Source organism: Dunckerocampus dactyliophorus, chromosome 10, assembly GCF_027744805.1.
Source record: "Dunckerocampus dactyliophorus isolate RoL2022-P2 chromosome 10, RoL_Ddac_1.1, whole genome shotgun sequence".
NCBI classification, from domain to species: Eukaryota; Metazoa; Chordata; class Actinopteri; order Syngnathiformes; family Syngnathidae; genus Dunckerocampus; species Dunckerocampus dactyliophorus.
The window spans coordinates 4,968,246-4,988,416 of record NC_072828.1 but is presented as its reverse complement, the minus strand read 5'-3'; the positions used below and the strand labels follow the sequence as shown (position 1 = coordinate 4,988,416).

The 20,171-nt window shown below is 37.2% G+C and overlaps 1 protein-coding gene across 3 annotated transcripts in view; it reads left to right on the top strand.

Moving 5' to 3' along the window:
• The first annotated feature begins 78 nt into the window (after positions 1-78).
• Positions 79-20,171, top strand: part of chd1l (chromodomain helicase DNA binding protein 1-like) — a 45,421-nt gene continuing 25,328 nt past the window's right edge. For 2 of the 3 annotated variants that reach the window (XM_054789385.1, XM_054789384.1), the window contains exons 1-15: positions 79-296; positions 401-513; positions 1,815-1,921; positions 2,002-2,113; positions 2,190-2,221; positions 6,288-6,369; positions 6,432-6,594; positions 6,667-6,822; positions 10,335-10,427; positions 10,513-10,609; positions 11,850-11,923; positions 13,796-13,906; positions 18,128-18,242; positions 18,314-18,467; positions 19,802-20,009. In XM_054789385.1, coding sequence (XP_054645360.1) covers positions 203-296; positions 401-513; positions 1,815-1,921; positions 2,002-2,113; positions 2,190-2,221; positions 6,288-6,369; positions 6,432-6,594; positions 6,667-6,822; positions 10,335-10,427; positions 10,513-10,609; positions 11,850-11,923; positions 13,796-13,906; positions 18,128-18,242; positions 18,314-18,467; positions 19,802-20,009 — 1,711 coding nt within the window. In that variant the 5' untranslated portion in view covers positions 79-202. Of the gene's footprint in view, positions 297-400; positions 514-930; positions 935-1,810; positions 1,922-2,001; positions 2,114-2,189; positions 2,222-6,287; positions 6,370-6,431; positions 6,595-6,666; positions 6,823-10,334; positions 10,428-10,512; positions 10,610-11,849; positions 11,924-13,795; positions 13,907-18,127; positions 18,243-18,313; positions 18,468-19,801; positions 20,010-20,171 lie in introns of those variants that run through there. The other variant, XM_054789386.1, reaches the window with a different exon arrangement.

The window sequence follows — 20,171 nt, the reverse complement described above, 5'->3', positions numbered from 1 at the left end:
TAGTGAATATGCCATTAGATCCTTCGCAGTTGGACCCACATAAACAACCTCTGATGTATATTTGTTTTTAATCATGCATATATATGCGAATAAGTAATGTTGTTAAAACCAAAAGTAGCGCGCGCTCGCCTTCCTGTATCACGTGACCGACGCGGAAGTGTTTGACCGACTTGTCCAGACTTTGTCCTGCCGGTGTGGAAATATGACGGAATTGTTGCTGAAGATTAAAGCCAGCATCGGTGCAAAAAAGACGACCCCACTGTGTCAGAGCGACGTACATCGGTGGGGTTTGAGAGGTAACTGGGAACGAAACTTTTAACGACTTGACGGAAGCTAGCTGGTGTACTTTAAAGTGTTTCTACTCGTATTTCTTCTTCCAAACGTCTATATTTTTTGCCAGGGATACAGCTGAGGGCCTATCAGCTGGATGGCGTCCAGTGGTTGACGCAGTGTGCGCAGAACCAGCAGGGATGCATCCTTGCAGATGAGATGGGCTTGGGGAAAACTTGTCAGGTGTTTGCTCTCTCTTGAAACAAACTTTCACTATTTTTGAATGATTGATAGATATCTACGAACAAAAACATGAACATTCGCTTCATTGGAGACACACTAAATTGCCTTGCAAAAGTATTCACTCCCCTGAAGATTTCTGCAGTGTGATTTAGATTTTTTGGACAAAAAAAATGCAAAAAAGAATCTCTATACATGTCAAAGCAAGAGCAGATTTTTACAAATGTATGTCAATGAATTAAAAATATATCAGGTAAAGAAAATGACTCCATAAGTATTCACTCTCTATGAAGTGACTGACTTAATTCAGCCGAGCTCCAGGTGGCTGTTGCCTGCAGTGCTGCAGTTAATGAAGTGGACACTTGAGTGCAGTCGAATCCAAATGAGTTTGAGCTGTTTCGCAAGGAGGAAAATGGAAAACTTGCGGTGTGTAGATGTGGTGTGGTTGCAGCCATAGGTGCATCTACTAAATACTGACCTAAATGGGGTGAATACTTATGCAGTCACTTACTTTACCTGATATATTTGTATTTAGTTGACACAAAATTAATTAGCACAAATGTAGAGTGGTGGTCTCACAACCTGAAGGTTGTGGGTTTATCCTGCATGTTCGATCGAAGTGTCCTTGGGTAAGATACTGAACCTCCAGTTGCTCCTGATGCTGCATCATCAGTAGGTAAATATGCTAGCAGTGTCAAAGCGGTTCGAGTGCCTTGGAGGTGGAAAAGCGCTATACAAGTGTAGGACAAAAGTCTGTTTTCACTTTGACATAAATGGACATTTTTTTTTGCAATTTTTTGTAAAAAACAAAACAAAAAAAAAATCCAAATCACACTGACCATTATTTCATTTTTAAAAGCAATAAAATGCAGAAACATTCAAAGGGATGTGAATACTTATGCAGTCATTTACTTTACCTGATATATCTTTCATTAATTGACTTAAATTTGTAAAAATCTGCTCTTGCTTTGACATGTATAGAGAATTTTTTGGTTAAAAAAAACAACAAATAACAGTGACCATTATTTTATTTTTAAAAGCAATAAAATGCGGAAACTATCAAGGTGGGTGAATACTTATACAGTCTTTTTTTTTACCTGATATATTTTAATTAATTGACAGAATTTTCTAAAAATCAGTAAGTTCACCCATGTAAGGAGATTTTTTTGCATTTTTGGGGGGGGTTGGGTAGCTTATACAAGGCACTGTAGGTGTGATTGTGAGTGTTGAATGGTCCAGATAAGTGCTGAAAGGTAAAAAAAGTTACCGTATTTATCACTGCTTATCTGTCTTTGTGTCTTCAGACCATCTCCCTGCTGGTGTACATGTCCGGAGCGCTTGGTACCAAAGGTCCATTTTTGGTCCTGAGCCCACTCTCTGTCATGGAAAATTGGAGGAATGAGTTGGAACGGTAAAGATGCTCAACTTCCGTTATTTATAATCCATCCACCGCTGCCTGTAAAAACGCCAATTCTTGTTTGTTTCTTTTAGTTTTGCCCCGTCTCTGACTGTCCTGTGTTACAAGGGAGACAAAGACAGACGGGCAGAGATCCAAGGGGACGCGGACATGCAGGACATGCACGTTCTGCTCACCACATACGAGGTGCGTGGATGTTCTGTGTAAGCAACATGACGTCACGTCGCATCTGTGTTGACTTTTGGAATGGTCTGTTTCTCAGCTCTGCCTCAAAGACGCTTCTTTCCTGAGACGGTTAGTGTCAAATATTATTTTATCGTTGGTCCTTTGTCCATTTTTATGTGTGCGCAACAGAGCAGTTTTGTTTGAATTAACTTCATTAGCTTGAGATTTTAATGTGGACCAAAGTAATAGTATATCTCTAACTTTCATTATTAATGTAAGGATATTCCTTTGATCTTAATGACTGTCATTTTCTTTGAACTTAATTACTCAATTACTTCAACATTTTTCAACCAATTCTAACATCAAATTGTTCAGCACAATCCAGACATTAAGGCTACCTATTTTTCACATATAAAAACAAATAAAATTTTTCCCAAAATTCCCACTTTTCCAGAAAACTAATGAACTCTTAAGGAATGCTGCGACTTGTACATTTCTCCACCCATTCACCTCATTCCAACATCAACTCATTCATTCATGCTATAATCCACAGCACAAAAATTCCCACTTTTCACATACCCGTTTTTCCAAAATGCTGAATGGTGCCGTTGATCTTATTCGATCAAAGGCATTTACCAACTACTTCCAGATTTCTCAACAGATTCCAACTGTTCCAACGTCGACGTAGACACTTTCCTGCTCATTTTTGGTTTTTTCCCGTCTCGTCAGGCTCGGGCATTCACATGCAATGTCTTATTGAAGCCAGTGTGGCAAAATGGAGCGTGTAATGTTGCACTAAAAAAGAAAAGAAAAACTAAATAATAACGTAAAAAAAAACCCAGCGTATATCATAATATTATTATTATTTTTAATGGACTCAAAATGAGTCATTCATATATTGAAGCCAGTGAGACTTAATGGAGCATGTAATATTTTATTAAAAGAAAATAATTCATGAACTATGTCATAATAAGTATATTTAAAAAGTTAAATATTTGTCAATAATTTTATTACTATAATTTATTTTTTTTTCAAACTGGACCCAAACTGGGTATCTTTCTTTCCATCCATCCATCTTCTATGCCGCTTATCTTTCATTATTATTAATTATTCTTTGAAACCAGTGTGGCACAATGGAGCATGTAATGTTGTATTAAAAAAGAGAAACTAAATAAAAGCTCAACTGAAGTATATCATATTATTATTATTATTATTATTATTATTATTATTATTATTATTATTATTATTTAAATAGATCAAAAATTATTTCTTTCATGATTATTATTTCATTCATTCATGACGCACACACGCATATATATATATATATATATATTTATTTATATACAGTAGACGCCCCTACAACGTAAATCCGTTCCGAGAACCTTTATGTTATAGGGTTTTTATGTTATACGAAGCGTAAAATACATGTAAATAGCCTAATCCGTTCCAAAATCTTCCCAAACTCACCCCTTTGGCACTTCAAAATATTCAAAGTCCACCAAATATGGTGGGAAAATATAAGAAAACGTTAGCATAAACATAGTAGAGTAACATTCCAATATAAAATAAGGTAATAAATAAGATTACTGTAAATGAATAAAAGTGAAAAACAAAAACAATCCTACCGTTCACGAGATGTCTTGATCAGGAGTGCAAGTGGAGGCAGGAAGGAGGAGGAGGACTAGCCTGAATCGAAACACGACTCAAAGAGTCTAAGAGTCAGCTGGTCTTACAGACAAACGCACACGCACTACACGATAATGCTGTGTGCAAAATTTTAATTTGTAACTTAACTTAATTGTTAGTTAACTTAAAAGTTAGTTTCAGGGGGACTACGAAGAGGAAGGAGTTTGAAGGGTCAAGCGTAGGTGGTGCCTCGAAAATCAGCCAATGAGAGCGTGATGCGTCAGAAGGCGTCACCAAGCGTTAGACTGAACTTGCACAGACTTGAGGCATTAATAAAGTTGATTGAAACCAAAAAAAGACACACTGACTTGACGCTTTATGTTATATGGAATTTCTGCTGTAATACGAAGCAAAAACTTTACATAAATTCTTTATGTTCAGTGGAATTTATGTAAAAGGAGGTTTATGCTATGGTACTATTGTATATGTGTGTATGTATGTGTGTGTATATATATGTATATGTATACACACACACATATATATTTACATATATTTTAAATATTTGTGAAGATATTTTATATATATATATATATATATATATATATATATATATATATATATATATATATATATATATATATATATATATACTAAGTCCCCAACTTACGAACACAATTGGTTCCAGACGACCGTTCTTAAGTCGAATTGTTCTTAAGTAGGGCAAAAGGTCATATTACCAATGATATAGGTACTACATGTACGTGTATACATTTACAGTATATGTGTATGTATGTAAATATGAGTTTGGATGCAGTAGTAATATTAAACGAGGATAATTAATGAAAAAAATAATAAAAATGATATAATAGCGTAATGATAAATGTTATTAACCTTTGAAGAGGAGTGGTCGAGCATACGTCGTTGGTAGTGGTGGTGGAGGAGGAGTTATTGAAAAAAAGGACAAGCCTATTAACTCTTCATAAACTTTAATCACAAGCTGTGCAGGGTTGCATCATACAGCTACAATTTAGCTTTTCTTCAAGTCTCCTCCCCCTGGTCTTCATGCCTGTTGGTCCCATTCGCAGTGTCACAGTGCCCTCTACTGGTCAAGCATGTGAAATATGGACTTAAATATATATAACTATGGACTTATAAGGCAAAACACATGAAAATATAGACCAGTCGGCTTGTGTTGTTAGTTGGATGTTCGTAAATTGGATTATTACATTATTAATGATTTCATTCAATTATGGAAGCCAGTGAGACTTAATACAGCATGTAATGTTTTATTAAAAGAAGATTATTCTTGAACCTTTTCATAATATGGTTATTTCAAAAGTTAAATATTTGTCAACAATTAATTTTTTTCAAACAGGACCCAAAATATCTCTTTCTTTCCATCCATTTTCTATGCCAAATATCCATTTTCTATGCCACTTATCCTAATTAGGGTCACAGGGGTATGCTGGAGCCTATCCCAGCTGACTTCGGGCAAGAGGCGGGGTACACCCTGGACTGGTCGCCAGCCAATGGCAGGGCACATATAGACAAACAAGCATTCACACTCACATTCATACAGAGATGCCCAACGGAGATTCGAACCCAGTTCTTCCCGATCTCCTGACTGTGTGGCCAACATGCTAGCCACTCGGCCACTTCTTTCATTATCATTAATTATTTCATTCATTCATTGACGTCAGTGGGGTAAAATGTAGCATGTATTGTTTAAAAAAAGATTATTCTTAAAGTATATCATAATATATTGTACATATTTAAAAAGTTTAATATATGTAAAAAAAAAAAAAAAAAAAGGTTTATTCTTTTTATTTGTTTTAAACTGGTCCCAAAATGATATCCTTCTTTCATGATTATTAATGATTTCATTCATTTATTGAAGCCAGTGAGGCAATATAAAGCATGTAATATATTCTTGAGCTATATCATAAAGTATATATTGAAAAATTTAATATTTGAAAAATTATAATTATAATTATTTGCATTAATATTATTCGTATTATTGTTATTATTATTTTAATAAAAAAAAGGGCATGGCAAAATCAAGAAGTTGAAGGGTTGATGTAAACTGTAATGTACCAACTTTGACACTAGGTGGAGCACTTGGACTTTGCACGCTAACTGTGCTTTGATCAACTTGGAGAAAAAAAACACACTGGTAATTTTGTGTAAAAAACTAAGATAAAATGAATTCTGGTCACAGGACTGCAATCTATTTGTGGCAGTGGTGGGTTTTGTTTGCGTGTGATGTAATCAGCAAACTTGCATAAGTAGCCACAAAAAAGCGAGGAAAAAACATGCAAAGCAAGACTGAGCTTATCTAGAGTGGTCTGATGACTTGCTAAATATAGTAACAAAGATCTCTACTGCTCTGTTTTCTTATTCTCTGGCAGACCAGGTGCGTTCATGAGCGAGGGCGAGCAGGTAGCACCAACTTTATCTCTGGCGATCCGCTAAAAAAACGACTGTATGGGAAACACTGCAGGACTATAACGGTGCAATCATAGGCATGTATCACGGCTACGATGCGTCATGTGATGTGCTCCATCCTCAGGTGGAAGTGGAAGGTGCTGGTCGTAGACGAGGCTCACCGACTCAAGAACCAGAACTCTCTTTTGCACAAAACCCTGACGCAGGTAGTGAGCAGCACCTGGCCTTCTTCCCTTCCATGTCATATCTTGTCCACTTCCTGTCTCAGTTCTCAGTGGACTTTAGAGTTCTGCTGACGGGAACTCCCATCCAGAACAACCTGCTGGAGCTCTACTCTCTGCTGAGCTTCATCCAGCCCGGAATCTTCTCAGCAGAAGACGCAGACAACTTTGTCCAGTCTTACTCGGACGTACGGAATCGACCTGCACTCGGTAGGACAGACGTTAGACTAGTGAGAAGGTCCCGGGAGTCGGTGCTGATATTCCGTGGGTGTCCGCCTCCAGCCGCCGAGCTCCAGAGCCTCCTGGAGCCCTTCCTGCTTCGTCGGCTCAAGTCGGAGGTGGCAGTGGATCTGCCTAAGAAGAGCGAGCTGGTGGTTTACCACGGCATGTCGGCGCTGCAGAAGAAATACTACAAAGCCCTCCTAATGAAGGATGTTGGTGAGCAGCATGAGACTACTAGACATCAATTTGAAGCACCAAGTGGTGCCAAGGCCCTATAGTGGAACGTGCCCAAACGTTTTTCCAGCGAGGGCCACATAGTGAAAAATGAAAGGATGACTTTGATATTTTGCTCAGAAGTTATCGAGTGTAGATTTCAAGAAAAAAATGCTTCTGAGCTTTGTCATATACAGTCATGGAAAAAATGATCAGACCACCCCTGTTTCTTCAGTTTATTGATCCATTTTAATGCCTGGTACAACTAAAGGTACCTTTGTTTGATGATAACAAATATAGCTCATAAGAGTTGAATTGAAGAGCTGATATCTAGCAACTTCCATGGTTTTCTTGGTAATAACCAAAATCACTTAAGTTCTTACATGAATAGCTATAGCATTGTACTGCCAAAAAATGTAACTCTTATGAGCTATTTTTGTTGTCATTGTTATATTTGTCCAAACAAAGGTACCTTTAGTTGTATCAGGCATTAAAATGAACAAGAAACTGAAGAAACAAGGGTGCTCTAATCATTTTTTCCATGACTGTAGGTGAAAGAGACTATTATTACTATCAACTTCACTCCTTGCTCTTTTTTTCACCATTTTTTTTTTTACATTTTCCAAATATTTAACCTTTCTTCTCAAATCTTGGTAAATTTCCTTCTCATAATATTATGACTTTATTCCCATAATATTATAACTTTTTCCCCAACCTAGTTTTCCAAAAAACTTTTGCTGTGTTTTTATTCTTGTAACATTATAACTTTTTCCCCAACCTAATTTTCCAAAAATTACAACTTAAGTTGTTTTGTTTGTTTCTTAGAATATTACAACATTAAAAAAAACACTTTCTATAATATTTCAACAATATGCTACTAAAATGTCTTTATATTTTGTCATATTATATGACGTTAGATTTGTAAAATTACCGGTTTTTGTCATTTGATTATAACTTTTTTCTCTTAATATTTGGACTTCATTCTTGTAAAATAACTGCTGTTTAATTTTTGCTGTTGTTTTTAATTTTTTTTTTTTGTTTGTTTTTATTTTTCTTGTTAAATTGTAGTTTTAGAATGTTCCACCAGCCAATATAAAAACAGCCGCGGGCCGTAAATGGGCCTCGAACTGCACTATGGACATCCCTGCCCTATTGGATTTGCTGTGTTCATATTATTCCGCAACCTTCCTCTCATTCTGGGGTGTCTTTAAGATGCATGATAACTCAAAGTTTACAAGCACGGCAGAACTGGTGAAAAATGGTGAATGTGAACCCCCAAAACTAAGCAGCCCCCCCTAAGTTTGTAAAAATTCGCCTCCGCCAACAGTTTCACCGATCATCTCACCGGTTATCTCAAAAACGTCTCAAGAACGCAAGCAAACAGGAAGTCGACCATTTTGTTTCACGCCAATCATTTTAGGCCAAAACAGGATGTTGTATTTTGACAAACTCCTCTGAGGGACTTTGCCCTACGTCATAGGATGTCTGAGGGGGAGGGCATGGTAACAAATGTACTGATGGTCTGTCTGACGAGTCGCCACAAAAATGTAAATGTGAATAACTTCATTGGTGTGTATAATGAAGATGACACTCTGACATTATGCATTAGTCACAGCGCTACCCAGTGGCAATAGGAAATGACAAAAATTGTTTACTTACCTGCATGATCCCTGTTCACCTCTTGAATAATATATACAGTAATGCCTCATTTAAGTAAGGCGGTTAATTGGTTCCAATCCTTTATTTGTAAAGGGAACATTTTTGTACTTTGACCACAAATAACATGTTTATGACCTTCTAGGTATGCTTTTTAACATTAGAGCCCTCTAGACATGAAATAACACCCCTATCGTCACCTTTACACTCCTATTACCCAATATAGTAGACATAATAAGAGAAAATAAGACATAATATAGACTCATATTTTAGCAATGAGAGAGTTCCTTCTCATTTTTTTTTTTTTAATTTCCAGTTGTGGACAAAACGTGGCTGTTGTCTCATCAGTGTAACATTACTGACACTTAGTGACCAATGTGTAATACTACATATCATCACGACGTCTTTCAGTGCGTCTTCTGAATGCCTTTTATTTGTATTTTACTTTATTTTGCTATTTTTATGCTTGAAAATGCTTCATTTCGACGAAAAATACATAACATTTGCTTAAATATGCATATTTTCCACATTGAATGACACTTAGAATACAATACCAAATACGGCAGGAAGTGGATCCGGATATCAACGGGAAAAAGGAAGAACTTTTTTTGTTTGTTCTGTGTTTTTTTTTGTAAAAACAAAACAAAAAAAGCAATGACAATAGTGATGATAGTAGTAATAATAATAATAATAATAATATCTGCATGATTGTATGGAAAGGGGAGGGGGTAGGATTAAATAAGCTCTGCTTCTTCCTACTCCTTTTGGGACATGTGGAATTGTGAATTGTAACATGAAGCATTCAATGTAAACTGTATGCATGTTCTAAATAAATTAAACCACCACCATACTTTTGGACCAATAATAAGCTGTATTTAACCGCGAAACAGCAGTGATATATGAATTAATCTAGTTTTGAAGCTGCAAAAGCCGCGCTTCAAAGATAATCAAGAGTGAAGCCGCAAAAGTTGAAGTGCGAAGTGGCGAGGGATTGTTTTCTAAAGCATATTCATTAATACATCATGCTTGTTGCTGTTGTTTTGCGGTAGAATATGGCCTATTATTTAAAAAATATGTACATGTAAGCAAATGTTTTGCATTTTTTGCCCAACTGAAGCATTCTCAAGCATGAAAATGGCTAAATGAAGTAAAATACAAATATAAAGCATTAAGGAGATGTGATGATGTGTAATATTTTACACTGGTCACGAGGTGTCAGTAATGTTACTGGAATGTTGGGTGAGACACACAAGCACCAGACTTGATCGTCGCAACATGGAGGCTTTTATGGCAGCTTTGAATGATCTCATAACAGGCACACTGATCCCTAACATGTCGCTACTGTTGCAGCCGTAAACCACAGCGAGCTAGAACTCTGAACACCTGATGTCACTTCCTGTCCGGCCCCCACTCAGCTCCCCAAGGGAACACATTTACAGCGACACACACTAGCACAAGTCTTATTTATGTTTATATGTTATGTTTTATTGGGTAATGGGAATGTAAGGGTGACTATACGGGTGTTATTTCTTGTCTAGAGGGCTCTAATAATGTTGAAAACGATATTTAGAAGGTTGTAACCAGGTTTTCTATTTCTTACTTTCCCTTATTATGTCTACTCTACTGGGTAATAGTAATGTACAGGTGACTATAGGGGTGTTATTTCATGTCTAGAGGGCTCTAACAATGTTAAAAAGCGTAATTAGAAGGTGGTAAACAGGTTTTCTACGCCATAACTACGAAAACGTTCCATTTCTAAATAGGGAGTCCTATTTAAGTTATCACGGTCGGGTTTGGAAGCAATTAATCACCATAAACGTGGGATTACTGAACACCTTGTATTGAATCTGATTTTTCAGAGGCTTTTGGGAACGAGCAGAGCAACAAGACCCGTCTGCTAAACATTTTAATGCAGCTGAGGAAGTGCGTGGATCACCCGTATCTCTTTGATGGTGAGACGCCTTCTGACACAAACGACACCTGACTAGCGGTCAGAACCAAGCTCGGGAATAACTTGATTCCCTTCCGGTCATGCAGGAGTGGAGCCAGAGCCATTTGAGATGGGGGAGCATCTGATTGAAGCCAGCGGGAAGCTTTGCCTCCTGGACGGCATGTTGGCTTACCTGCAAGCAGGGTTTGTTATCTGGCGCCTTTCTTCAATAATTCCTCCTCCTCCTCCCCCTCCTTATATCATTTTTATTATTATAGTTTTTTTCATAATTATCCTCGTTTAATAAAACTACTACATCCAAAGTCATATTTACTCGAGCACGGCAAAGTCAGCCATAAACATGGCACGCACCTCGTGGCGGCGTAGCAAACAAGTCGCACAGACTCTTACGTGAGGTGCATTCATCGGGTCATTACATTATTTTTAGAGATGCATGATATATTTTTCTGTCAAACCGATACCGATTGGTTTCTGCTTCTCAAGACCGATATGGTATCGATAACCGACTTTTTTTATATCTACTTTTTAATTTAGATTTAACTGTTATGTGTGCACACCTGGAGGTAAGAAGGACTTTGGATTTGACCAACTGTACCTGTTGATTTGTCCTAATGAAATATCATGACATTACTACTGCCACATCACTACTATTAGCAGAACCAGACTATAGAGGGGAGGAGCCACGTGCTGTGGCCCAGCAAAGTGCACTATATTTGGGCACACGCTCCGAGCAGGCGGTGTGGCACCTTGGAGGTCTCTGGCAAACCTTTTGTACTTTTCATTCGCCTTGGCCCTGGCGTTTCCGGTGGCTGATAAGGTTTTTTGTTTGCTGCATCCCCCCCCCCCATAGCTGAGTGTTTGGTACAATAGCACGTGAAATGTCTTCCTCGGAAAGTGAATGTTTGTTTCCAAGTGAGCTCAGGGGAAGTTACGACAGGCCGATAATGTCACAGGCAGGAGAAAAGAGGAGCGCTTGATGTGGTCACCGGCACAGTATGGTAATCTCCCCTCATTGGAGGTTTTTTTTTTATCGGTTATCGAGCTATTTTTAATGTTTTCTGATTGACTGGTATGATGTCATAATTCCCTCATATCAGCCCATAATTATCGGTCGAATAGTTATTGTGCACCCCTAATTATTATTATTCTTATGCCTATGTAATTTGAGACTCACTGGCATGGAGGCATGTAGTGATGCCACCAAGCTATGATTGTGAACAGATGATATTAATACAGTAGATCAGAGAGAAAAAAAACATATTTTCAGAGTGAAAGCACGAATGGGCCGGGTTTTCCTCAAATAAAAATGACATTTTTTGACAAGAAATTTGCCAACACACGGGGCAACGAATGCTGAATCATAACTTTACTCCCCCGTCAGTGTGCTTTTAATTTGATTCTCCTGTCATGTTTGTTGCCACAGCGGCCATCGTGTTCTTCTGTTCTCCCAGATGACCAGGATGCTGGACATTCTCCAGGACTACATGGAGTACAGAGGTGGGAATGAATTGGACGACATTTTTGAGATGCTCAAACCTGGATAAATATGTTAAACAAGCGATACACATTTTTTTTCTATTATAACTCAAAAAATGCATCATGAAGAGGCAAAAACCCCCCATATTCAGTCGTTTATAGCGGTTAATTGGTTCCAAGCTCGAACGCGATAAATACATTTTCGCCATATAGGATTCAATGTTAATAAATGGAATATTTTTGTAGTTAGAGCATTGGAAACCTGTTTATGACTTTCTAAATATGTTTTTAGCATTATTAGAGCCCTGTAGACAATAACGCCCCTTTAGTCAGTTTTGTAATCCTATTATTCATTGTTTACACCACAGCTACATTGTGGTATGACCTTCTAAATATGCTTTTTAATATTATTAAAACCCTCTAGAAATGAAATAACACCATTCCACTCCTATTACCCAATATAGTAGACATAATAAGAGAAAATATGACATTTAAAACATAAATAAGACTCATGCTTGTGTATGTTGTAGTAAATGCCTTGTGGACAGGAAGTGACATCAGGCGTTCAGAGTTGAGTTTGAGCTGGATTACGGCCACAACAGTAGCGGTGTTGTTATTATGTTATAATTATTATTGTGCCTGTTGTGAGCTCATTCAAACCTGTAATAAAAGCCTGTTGTTCCGGCCATCAAGTCTGGTGCTTGTGTGTCTCACCCAACATTATAGAAAAATTACTGACGTCTAGTGACCAGTGAAGAATACTACATTCACAATATTAATGCAGCTTCTTAATGCCTTGCGTTTGTATTTGAGTTAATTTAACCATTTTTATCCTTGACAATGCTTAATTTAGGCAGAAAATGTGCAACACTTGCTTCAATAAACATATTTTTTGACTAATAATAGGCTGTATTTAACCAGGAAACTTCATAATTTATTAATCTAATTTTGCGTTTTTATAAAATAAAAAATATATGTAACAACATCAAAGCGGCCCTCGGCATGGACACCGTGGTATAAGGCAGTCAAAGATGCAAAGACATGATATGTCGTGTTCTACAATGGTCACGAGGTGTCAGTAATTTTACATTGATGAGACAATAGCCCCCCCAGGAAGTATGCTGTCCAAAAAAAACAACAAGGAACTCTCCCAATGCTAACGTATGACTCTATGTTATGTTTTATTTATGTCAAATATGTCTTATTTTCTCTTATTATGTCAATAATATTAGGTAATAGGGGGTGTAAAGGTGACTATACAGTGTTATTTCATGTCTAAAGGGCTCTTATGTTAAAAAGCGTGTTTAAAAGGTCGTAAATAGATTTTCTATGTCGTATATGTCTTATTTTCTCTTATTATGTCTATTATATTGGAAATAGAAGTGTAAAAAGGACTATGGGGTGTTATTTCATGTCTATAGGGCTCTTATAATGTTAAAAAGTCTGTTTAGAAGGTCGTAAACAGATTTTCTATGTCTTATATGTCTTATTTTCTCATTATGTCTATTATATTGGGAATAGGAGTGTAAAGGTGACTATAGGGGTGTTATTTTATGTCTAGAGGGCTCTTATAAAGTTAAAAAGCGTATTTAGAAGGTTGTAAACCGTCTTTTCTATGTCTTATGTGCCTTATTTTCTCTTATTAGGTCTATTATAATGGGTAATAGGAGCGTAAAGGTGACTAGGGGTGTTGTTTCATTTTTTGAGTTGATAGTGTTAAAACACATTTACAGGTTTTCTATGTTCTAACTACTGTACGATAATATTCCAAATTGTGGAAAATTCAACTATCATGGTCGGGTCTAGAACCTTTAAGGCAGAATACTTTCCACATCTCATTGATGCGCTTTGGCATGTCTAATTTCGGTGCCAAAAGTTGATCTTTCTGTGCAGGTTTCAGCTACGAGCGCCTGGACGGCTCGGTCCGAGGTGAAGAACGCAATCTGGCGGTGAAGAACTTCAGCAGCAACGACGTCTTTGTCTTTCTGCTCAGCACCAAAGCAGGTGACGTTTCCTTCCTTTCTTGGCCCACCCCCGTCGCCTGTTGAGTGTTGTTGAGCGACCGGGCGCTCTTATAGCTGCATCTTCAGCGAAAAGGGAGCGAGAGGAAGTGGAGGGCTGATGTCAGAAATGATTAGGGCTGCGGCAGGATGACACACCAGGGGAAAACAAGGCCATCAAGCTTTGTGACTTCCTGTCACAAGTGATAGCTTTTCTTTGTGTGTTGAAGTGCCTCAGCTATAACTTGCTGCTATACGCCGTGTCGCTGGCGGGCGGTGCATTTGCTACCTGGGCTTTCAGTGGGGACCCTATCCACTTCTTAATATCACATCACAATCATACAAACCATCAATGATATACAAAAATGCAATATAACAATGTGTGGCATTACAGAATTGGGGATGAACACCATTATTACTACCCTTTAAATTCCTTACATCTTCTCTAAACAACTCCAGACCAAGCAAACAAATATACAAAAAATACACCAGGGGTGTCCAAACGGTTTTACAGCCAGTGACACATAGTGAAAAATGAAAGAATGCAACTTTGCCACTTTGATAATTTGTAAAGCAACATATGTATTATGCTAAGTAGTTATAGATATATATTTCAAGAAAAAATTGCATCTCAGCTTTGTCATATAGGTGGAAAACCCTATTCACGCTTTGCTTTTTCCCCCCCATTTTCACTGTTTTTTTTTTACAATTTTTCAAATAGTTCAACTTTCCTCTCAAATAATCTTTGTAAATGTTCTTTTTGTAATATGACTTTATTCCCATAATATTTTGACTTCATAAATTACTACTTTTTTTCTTGTTAGAATGCAACTTTTTTCTCTTAATATTTAGACTTTATGCATATAATATTTCCTCAACCTAATTAAAAAAAATACAACTTTATTATGTTTTGTTTTTTTCTCTTAATATTGCGACTTTGAAAAATATAACCAATTTTTTCTTTAATATTTGAACTCTGAGTTTGTTCTTATATAATTGTGACTTGTTTCTTTTCATATTTTGACTTTATTTTTATTAAAAGAGTAAAATTAGAGCTGTTTTTTTATTTTCTCTTTTTTTAAATAATCTTTTCTTTTTGTAATAGAATGACTTTAATCCCACAATATTTTGACTTTATTACCATAATATTATAACTTTTTCCCCAACCTAGTTTTCTAAAAATTACAGTTTCATTTTGCTTTGTTTCTCGTAATATTATGACTTAAAATTTGATGTCTTTGTCTTGAATATTTCAACTTCATGCTACTAACTATGCTACAGAAATTACGTTATTTTTCCTCATAATATTCTGAGGGTATTCTCGTAAAACGGCAACCTTTTTCTCTTAATATTTTGACTTTATTCTGTTAAAATTACTGCTGATTTTTCAATTTTTGCAGTTTTTTTTTTATTCTATTTTTACAATGTGCCACAGGCCAATAAAAAAACAGTCACCGGCTGCAAATAGCGTCCAGGACGCACTTTGGACTCCCCTGAAATAACTAAAATACAACCCCTGGCAAAAATGATGGAATCACCAGTCTCGGAGGATGTTCATTCAGTTGTTTAATTTTGTAGAAAAAAAGCAGATCACAGACATGACACAAAACTAAAGTCATTTCAAATGACAACTTTCTGGCTTTAAGAAACACTAAAAGAAATCAAGAAAAAAAGATGTGTTAGTCAGTAACGGTTACTTTTTTAGACCAATCAGAGGGAAAAAATTACGGAATCACTCAATTCTGAGGTAAAAATTATGGAATCACCCTGTAAATTTCCATTCCCAAAACTAATATCTGCATCAGATTAGATCTGCTCGTTAGTCTGCAGTTAAACAGGAGTGATCACACCTTGGAGAGCTGTTGCACCAAGTAGACTGACATGAATCATGGCTCCAACACAAGAGATGTCAATTGAAACAAAGGAGAGGATTATCAAACTTCTTAAAGAAGGTAAATCATCACGCAATGTTGCAAAAGATGTTGGTTGTTCACTGTCAGCTGTGTCTAAAATCTGGACCAAGTACAAACAACATGGGAAGGTTGTTAAAGACAAGCATACTGGTAGATCAAGGAAGACATCAAAGCGCCAAGACAGAAAACTTAAAGCAATATGTCCTGAAAACAGAAAATGCACAGCAAAACAAATGAGGAACAAATGGGAGGAAACTGGAGTCAACGTCTGTGACCGAACTGTAAGAAACCGCCTAAAGGAAATGGGATTTACATACAGGAAAGCTAAACGAAAGCCATCATTAACACCTAAACAGAAAAAACAAGGTTACAATGGGCTAAGGAAAAGCAATCGTGGACTGTGGATGACTGGATGAAAGTCATATTCAGTGATGAATCGCGAATCTGCATTGGGCAAGGTGATGATGCTGGAACTTTTGTTTGGTGCCGTTCCAATGAGATTTATGAAGACGACTGCCTGAAGAAAACATACAAATTTCCACAGTCATTGATGATATGGTGCTGCATGTCAGATAAAGGCACTGGGGAGATGGCTGTCATTACATCTTCAATAAATGCACAAGTTTACGTTGACATTGTGGACACTTTTCTTATCCCATCAATTGAAAGGGCGTTTGGGGATGATGAAATCATTTTTCAGGATGCAAAAACTGTGAAAACATTCCTTGAAGAAAGACACATAAGGTCAATGTCATGGCCTGCAAATAGTCCGGATCTCAATCCAATTGAAAATCTGTGGTGGAAGTTGAAGAAAATGGTCCAACCTGCAAAGCTGATCTGGCAAAAGCAATCAGAGAAAGTTGGAGCCAGATTGATGAAGAGTACTGTTTGTCACTCATTAAGTCCATGCCTCTGAGACTGCCAGCTGTTATAAAAGCCAGAGGTGGTGCAACAAAGTACTAGTGGTGTGTTCTTTTGAAGTATTCTTTTGTTGTTGTTTTTTTCATGATTCCATAATTTTTACCTCAGAATTGAGTGATTCCATAATTTTTTCCCTCTGATTGGTCTAAAAAAGTAACTGTTACTGACTACCACATCTTTTTTTTCTTGATTTCTTTTAGTGTTTCTTAAAGCCAGAAAGTTGCCATTTGAAATGACTTTAGTTTTGTGTCATGTCTGTGATCTGCTTTTTTTCTACAAAATTAAACAACTGAATGAACATCCTCCGAGACTGGTGATTCCATCATTTTTGCCAGGGGTTGTACATCACACTACCCACTCACTCGTAAGCACTGACTGGAGGACTTCCAGTGGGAGTGGCCAGCAAACCCAGGGAGACTCGGATATAGAAAATTTATACATAAACTCACTTTTTTGTTCACATAATGCACACAGAACGATGAACAACACCGTGTCGGTCTGCTTTCTTCATGTCGGAACAGCGTCAATGTGTGCGTTCAAGTGCACCGGTAACTTTGAGTATTAGGCATTGGCTGTCAGACATCAGCCAATCAGAGGATGGAAAAATGCTGTCTTCACTGTATACCTGCTAGATGGCCTTGTGACGTGAATATAAATTCTGATTGGGTAAAAAAAAGCTATGTCTTGTTTGTGACATTTAAAAAAACATTAAAAAAAAGCGACAGAACAGTTCTTCGTATTTCTAATTTGGGCTATCAATTGATTAAATTATTAATTGTGATTAATCGCATGCTGACCATAGTAACTTATAATTAATCTTATAATTAATTTTTTTTAAGCAGCTCAACACAATGTATTTGTGTTTTATTCCTGCGTCCCGCATGACGACTCATGAGAAACCGGAGTTGTGTGGCAGTGCGAGGCCCCGTTCGACTCTGCTTTCAGATTTAATTTGTATTTTTATAAATAAAAAATGAACTTTGGGTCTAACTGGGGATACTGCCGTCGAGTCCTGCGTCCCACGGCTCATGTAAAACCTGAGCTGTGTGGGGGTGCAAGGGCCCCTTCAACGCTGCTTACAGCTTTAATTGATCCGTTTTTATTATTATTATTATTATTTATTATAAAAACAATGAACTGCGGGTCTAAAAGGGCCCCTTGACGTATATCAAGGTGTGCACAATTACCTTTTCCTGAGATGAAATGATTGCACCAGCAATTGCAAACAATTGCACCAAATTGCAAACCAATTGCAAACAAATTGCTAAGAGCCAGCAAATGTTTTATTGCAAAAAAAAAAAAAGCAGAGAGAAGACGCAAATTCACTGTGATTGGTGCGGCTTCATGAGGACTATAAGTTGTGCTTCATCTCTATGCGTGTCTGCGCGCAGGGGGGGTCGGCATGAACCTCACGGCCGCCGACACCGTAATTTTCATGGACAGCGACTTCAACCCTCAAAACGACCTGCAGGCCGCCGCACGCTGCCACCGCATCGGTCAGCACAGGTGTGTACAACAAACGTGGCAGACAGTGTCTGATTTTTTTCTCATTGCTTGTTTTTGCGTCTCGGCCACAGGCCGGTGAAGGTGATCCGCCTCCTGGCGAGAGACACGGTGGAGGAGATCATGTACTCTCGCGCTGTCTCCAAGCTGCACCTCACCAACACGGTGATGGAAGAGGGGCGCTTCTCTTTGCTGGACCGAGCTCAGACGGCAGCCGCGGGCCTTCACGTGAGCATAACAACACCACCTTTTGGACCTCACTTTTTGATCCATACCAGATGATTACCAGGAAAAGCGCTGTCTTTCATTTCCTGGTCACTGCTTGCATTTGCCCGGCCAATGTTGTTGTTGGACTGGGTTGAGCTCTTCTGTTAACTGGGGTGTCCAAACACATATTGAAGTATGAAAGGATGCAAGGGACTCAGCTTTGTGATGTTGGTGAAAAAGACTATCATTCCGATCAACTTCACTCTTTCTTCTTTTTTTTCCCTTTTTTGCTGTTGTTGTTTTGTTTTGTTTTATTTTCCAAGTACTTCAACTTTTTTCTCACATAATCTTTGTCAATTTTCCTCTCGTAGTATTCTGACTTTATTTCCTATAATATAACTTTTCCAAAAATTCCAACTTTATTTTGTTGTTTTGTTTGCTTCTCTTGACTGACAGACCTCTTTCTTTAATAATTTAGCTTTATGCTACTAAAATGACATTATTTTTCCTCATAATATTATGACGTTATTCTCATAAAATGACGACATGCATTAGAGTGCAACTTTTTTATCTTTAGATTTTGACTTTATTCTTGTAAAATTTCTGCTGTAAAATTTCAATTTTTGCCGCGGTTGTTTTTTGCTGCTGTCTTGTTAAATTGTATTTGGGACAATAACAAAAAAAAAAACAGTCGCTTTTTCCTCATGATATCACGACGTTATTCTTGTAAAATTTGGACTTTTTTATCGTTAGATTACAGCTTTTTTCTCTTCATATTTTGACTTTTTTCTTTTAAAACTGCTGTTGATTTTTTTTATTTTCTTTTTGCTGTTTTCTTGTTAAATTATATTTTTAGAATGTGCCGTTAAAAAAACAACCGCCCATCGCAAATGACCCTCGGGCTGCACTTTGGACACCCCTGTTCTGACGATTTTTTTCTTATCGTACATTCTCCATAATATTACGGGTTTATTCTCGTAAAAGTGTGACTTTTTTTCTTGTTAGAATACAACTTTTTTCTCTTCAATTTTGACTTTATTTTTGTAACATGACAGCTGTTTTCCTCTTTTTGCTACTACATTTTGCAGCTATTTCCACTTTCTTTTTGTAAATGTTCTTGTCAGAATTATGAATTCTCCAAAAAGTACAACTTCATTCATACTTTTAGTTGTTTTTCATAATATTCTGACTTTCAAAAAAGAATGTCTTTCTTTAATATTTCAACTTTATGCTCCTAAAACAACATTAACTTTTCTTAATATTATGACATCAGTCTTGTTAAATTATGACTTTTTTTGTTAGATTATAAAATACATTTTAAAAAAAAGTTGTACAATATTTTTTTCCCTCCACAGCTCAGTGAGATCTTAAAGTTCGGTGTGGATAAGCTGCTGTCGTCGGACGAGAGCTCGGTACAGGATGTGAAACTGGAGAAGATCCTCGGCACGTCTCGAGGCGGTCGCTGGACAGTTGACGATGACGATGACGATGACGACGACGACAACGAAGAGGAAAATTCCCTGCAAGTGGAGGAAGACACCGGCTCTGAATCTGACAGGCAGAGTATGTTTTTACTGTTTACTGTTGTTACTCGCACCGTTTTTCAGAGTATAAGTTTGCATCAGTCCATAAATGCGTCTTGAAGGAGAAAAAACATGTACAGCATATAAGTCTCACTGGACTATAAGTGGATTGTATTTATTTAGAAATTGATTTTACAAAATT